A 5887-nucleotide genomic window follows, 5' to 3' on the forward strand; every position below is an offset into this window, starting at 1 on the left:
AAGAAGTGTATTTTTAGTATTAAAAATTGTGAATTCTTGAATTCCTTTCTTAAGATAGTTGAAAATATAGTTTTAAGCAAAGTTTTATGTCAAACAAAAGTAATAATTTTTGAATTTACGATTTTAGGGAAATGCGGGTATCTAAAAATGTTAGAAGTTTTTGTATCTGAAAAGAGCATTAAACTATTCAATATTTGATATCGTAGTTTTAAAGAAATTCACTTGATTTTTACAGTAAAACTTAAAAACTTTTCTATAGTTATTTCTTCAGTAATTGCTTATTATACATTAATATTAAATTGAATTATACTTTAAAACTTTGTTCGTGTTTAATATTTAAATTAAATTAGCTAATTTTTACAGAAACATATTTATCACTTCTCACTACATATAAAATAAAAAGGAATTCATTTTACTGCTTGACTGAGCGGAAGAGGTTTTAACTTCTTTGATAAAGATATTCTTTCAATCCATGTAGTAAGAAATTCCACTCGAAAAGTACAAATAAGGATGAAAAGAATTGTAAAAAGATACCGAATTTCTCTCTAAAGTCAAAAAAGCAAAAAATTCGACTTGCGTACTTAGTCAATACACTATCTCCTGTTCATCCTCTCTACCCATAAACATAAAACAAAACGAAATACATTGAATTCTTTACTGAATTCAACATACGTGTACTAACAGAGTTGACCATTTTCTTTCTTTTCTTTTCTTTTCTTTTAAAATATTTTCATAAATTAAGGTAATTTATAAAATTCATTGCTGTGTATACGATAGGATTCTGTAAAGTTATATTTATCTTGCTCGTTTCATAAAATTTTCCAAACAAATCATTAATTGAAAAAAATAATTAATAAATATCATTTTACATATCTAATTATGGTTTACTAACAAACTGTAAATGTATTTTTCATTTTATATCTAAATCTTGCAATTAAAAATATTTAACAAATTAATACTGTGAATTAAAGATGTAATTTTCTCTTTCGAAATTAAAATTTTATATGATAAATGTGCATTAAAGTTTTATTTTAATAATGCACATTACATTTTAATTTGACATAATTTTTCTAAAAATAAAGTAACAAAGATTAAGACAGAGTAAGATATCTTTCTGACATTTTCATAATTAGTACATTTAATTTGTAAGATTATATCAATATTTAGGAACATCATTATCTATTTATTTAAAATTAACCAAGCATTTGGAAACTTATTTAGAATTTATACATTAATGAATAAATACGTATATAAATTGGGTTATTTTATAAAATGATTTTTCTATTAAATTATTAATGTAATTAATGTCAATCGTCCGAATTAATTAGTAAATGAATAATATACGAATAATGGAGAATACAAATTAAACGATGTTTGTGTACATTCATCGAAAATTTAAAGGAGTAACTCTACATATATATATATATATATGAGTACTTATATGAGTACTTATGCGAAACAACATTGATATGAATGCAGAGTACATGTTTATATTGAAACAATTTATTGAATATATTAAGAGAGTTAGAGATATTTTAATAATAAATACTGAGTTATATCTTCGTCTTTTTTCTGTAAACTTACAATAATCACAGCTTGTTTTTTAATTAAATTGCTTAATCTACCGATTTTCCGACAAAAGAAAAAAATACAAAAAATGTCTTTTAAAATAAAATGGGCAATATTCTTAATGTATTACATTCTGCAAACTGGATTACTCGCAATATTGAAATTCTTTTCATGGCAGTTTATTTAACTAAAGAAATATCCACGGGAATTTATCCGGTTGGAATTATTTTACAATACATTGAACAAAAGCTGAATAGAAACTTGTTAATCCTTTAAATAACCAACATTAATGAGAAAATCCTAAAAAACAAAAGAAGCATATTTTCGAAATGAACGTAAGGTCAAAGGCCTTTTAGAAGGCTTTGCAGACAACAAGAGGATTATTGAAATGAACTGTAAAACTCTTAACGTCAATGTCATGTTCGCCTATCTTTATATAGACGATCCATCAAGTTCTTTATTTCACAAACCATACTTGTGACAACACACCGTTGGAATCGTAGAGAAAATTTTAATGAATTTCGACACTCTTGGATAATTTACTGAAGATCATCAATTCTTAGAAAGGAAATCTTGAAACATGTCTAGAAATGATTATCCAAGATTTAATTCCTATAATATTGCAGATAATTACTATATCACTTCGCATTTCTTAGCGTGCTAGCTTGAATATTTTTCTAAAATATCGAAGGCAGATGTCCAATTCCTCATCAATTATTAAAAGAATGTGTTCTAATGTAAACAGTTCTCTCGCTTCGAGCAAAATGAATATCATTTGTTATAGTACTTGTGTAATTTATTATTCGATCAAGTTTTGAAAATAAAATGCTACTTTTCCATTATAGATTTTTTTAAAACCGTTCATTAGAATAATTATTGCCAGTTTTAATTTGCGACTGAATAAATAATTGTTTTCATATTCGTTAATTAAGTTTTTATGGGAATCTTCAATTCCTTCTCTATGAATGTATGCTTTTAATTAAAGAGTTTCGTTATAAAAATCAATTAAAATATCTTTTGTAAGTTCGTAGTAAATTCCAAATCTTCGTTTTTTCGCAATTTTATAAAATTAGTTATTTATGTTATAAAGTTTTCAATTAAGCTTTAATTAAATAAAATAAACAAGGGTAGACGTGTATGTATCCTTGTTGAAGATAAATATCGATTTTGATTTGAGCTTTACTAATTTATCTTACCTTTAAGAAAAATTGCATTCGTTTAGAGTTTAATTTTAAAACTTATTAGTTAATGGCGTAATTTATTATTCTAACATAATTAGAGAAATGAACCAGAAAATCCACCAGTTTAAATTATAAAATGAATAATTGTTAAATTATTATATAGGAATATATCTTTCGACTTTGTACTGTTGAGTGTTAAAACCTTCTTTAATTATTCGCATTTTAATACACTATTATAATGTAAATTTTTTTTAATTCTTAAGTATTGTGTACAATATAAGATAAAAAATTGTTTTCTTGCAGCGACTTAATGCTAATGTCATTTTGTTTAAAATTATGGATAAAGCTCTAGTTATCAAGTTAAAAAAAATTTTTAAAGTTGTTACATAGAAGAAAATTGCTATTTGTGTTACTTTTTTCCTTCTCATAATCTTCAATTAATGGAAAAACTGGATTACAAAAGAAATAAGCTACGATCTATCATTCTCTCTTCATCTGTTCTCGTCAAAAGAAAATGGACTCTTGTCATAATGTCCAACGTATGACGGATTAGTGATTTTTCGTGTTTTATGTTTTTAGATCCGACTGGTTCGATCCCTCCCCGCATAACCAATGGAAGGCTTACTGTAGAAACATTTGAAGAAAGAGCAGTGGAACTCCCTTGTGCTGCACAAGGTTATCCTGTGCCCATTTATAGATGGTACAGGAACGAAGATAGTCAGCTTATACCGGTTCATTTAGGGGAAAGAATGTTTCAAATAGATGGAACGCTATTCATTTCAAGAACTATACAGCAAGATAGTGGAAAATACGTATGCGTTGTATCAAATAATGTCGGTGAAGAAAGAACAGAAACAGTTCTTTCTGTTAAAGGTAAAAAGAATCGGTTACATATGTCGATATTTTATTTTTAAAGTAATGATTAATTTTATATCTTTCAAACTTTAAACAATTTACATATATCATATGTAATAAAAATTTAAACTAACTCAAAATTTTATTTTGGTGTAAAGAAAAATGACTTTTATAATTTATAAGGTTATAAAACTTTAATAAACAAATCGCTCTTACATATTAAATAAATGAAATTTTTAGGAAACATCACGAAATTAAATAATTTACCTTATAATTTTTTTTCTGAAGTTTAAGTAAAGACAGTTTCTAGAATATTAATCTATCTTCGCTCCCTAAGCAATAAATAATAGACACCTTGTCATTTTACAAGATAAATAAGCCGAACTAAATAAAATATTTAGCATATGCCTATGATAAATGTCAAAAGGTATGAAAAATTATCGGTACGTTTAAAATACATCCGTATTTTTACCGAGCTAATGTTTCAGAAACGTCAATAAAATCTCGGAGAAACAAATTACGTAGATACATTATGATGTTAAGTACTCAACATTTACAGGCAACTTGTCAGTCTGGTTACATCCTGATCCTTTAACGGTCGAAGCCGGAAGATCAGTGACTTTCAACTGCTCGATAACCGGTTATCCAATCAATTCTGTGATCTGGTTAAAAGATCAAAGACATCTGTTACCCAACACTAGAATTCGTCTAATATCTAATCGTTTGTTGCACATCACTTCTGTTCAGAGATCAGACCAAGGAATGTATCAATGTTTTGTATATAACGAATGGCAGTCAGCACAAGGAACGGCGCAACTAACCTTATCAGGTATTGTGATGTATATTTTACTCTATTGATTTTTATATGTCTTAATATATTTTACGAATTTTTGAATAAAAGAGATATTTCCGCAAAGAGAAAAAGCAGTTCTGATGAAATCTATATATAAATTTCTACGCATATAAAAAACATTGTAAACATTTCCGGTTTAATTAAATAACAGGAAATTTGATATATAAAAATAGAACGTAATTCATATCCATAAATTAAATATGAATTTTAATATTCTTTAACGATATATTTTTTAGATAAAAAAAAATATCTGTAAAAACACGCATTTCTGAGATTAATTCCATAAAATTATCTCAATTCGATAGTAATAGGGTATTAATAGAAAATTTCTTTTAGTGGTGTTTAAATAAAGCATCAAATTCTCTATTATATCTCGCAATAAAATATTTATTGCGTTCAAAAATATATTTTATTAACTATAAAGAATCTTTTTCAATCTACGCTTGGTTTATTTTTTCGAAGATTTAGCCAAGTCACGTCTTTTAGTGTTAGCTTGTCACTTGACATAATGTTGAGGTTAGTGTATGTTTTTTGACGTCATTCAGTTAATGTTTGTAACTTTTCATGGTTCATAATGGCCAAGATTCTAACATAAAGCTTCTTGTCACGTCTTATTTTTACAGGCGATTTTTTCCCAATCGTTCGCTTCTCCCTATTCTGCCAATATTAATGATGCATTCTAAAGGGGGGTAGAAAAATTATATCAAAATTATTTCTCCATTATTATTGATAATAATATTTTACATCACTTTTTTAAAAGAAATCATTTGTTATACTTTTTTCTAAGAGATATATGCGTAAGAACTTATAGCGTTAATTGTATTACACATTTGAAAGATAAATTGAATTTTTACTTACAGAAGATGCTCCACACTTTTCTTTCACTTTTTCTAAGAAGATATTAGCTCCAGGTAGAAGATTGGCTCTTAGATGTACAGCAATTGGAAATCCATTACCAAGAGTAACATGGACACTAGATAACAAAGCAATTCCAGAAAATCACCGTGTGCAATATGGAGACTTTGTTAGTGTATCGAGCGAAGTTGTCAGTTTTGTCAACATTAGCAGCGTTATGAGGGAAGACGGTGGCGTATATCAATGTAAAGCTCAAAATGATGCTGGTTATGTTGTTCACGCTGAAAGAATAGATATCATCGGACCACCTTATATTAGACCAATGGGAAACATTACTGTAGTAGCTAAAGAGACTCTGTTGTATAGATGCCCTGTATCGGGCTATCCAACACCATCTGTGATCTGGAAGAAAGGCAAGTTTCGTTTTATAATCTATAAACTTGTTATGTTTAATAACAAAGTAATTTTCGCAGTTTTAATTAATTTAATATTTAAAAAAAATCTCTCATAAAAGCGCGATTTACTAAATATAACCGAGATTAATGAATGAGCGTTTTAGTAAGAAATTTTTAGG

General features: G+C 27.0%; 1 protein-coding gene across 1 annotated transcript; it reads left to right on the forward strand.

Annotated features, from left to right (window-relative positions):
* Positions 1-3329: 3329 nt before the first annotated feature.
* On the forward strand, positions 3330-5726 carry LOC111617084 (Down syndrome cell adhesion molecule-like protein Dscam2; the record flags this gene model as incomplete). Its single annotated transcript, XM_023358420.1, has 3 exons — positions 3330-3623; positions 4165-4434; positions 5319-5726. Coding segments are annotated over 3 exons (972 nt in total), but the record flags the coding sequence as incomplete, so codon positions are not given.
* Between the last annotated feature and the right edge of the window lie 161 nt (positions 5727-5887).

Source organism: Centruroides sculpturatus, unplaced genomic scaffold (genome assembly GCF_000671375.1).
Source record: "Centruroides sculpturatus isolate CEXI.00-Female unplaced genomic scaffold, Cexi_2.0 scaffold4740, whole genome shotgun sequence".
Taxonomy (NCBI): domain Eukaryota; kingdom Metazoa; phylum Arthropoda; class Arachnida; order Scorpiones; family Buthidae; genus Centruroides; species Centruroides sculpturatus.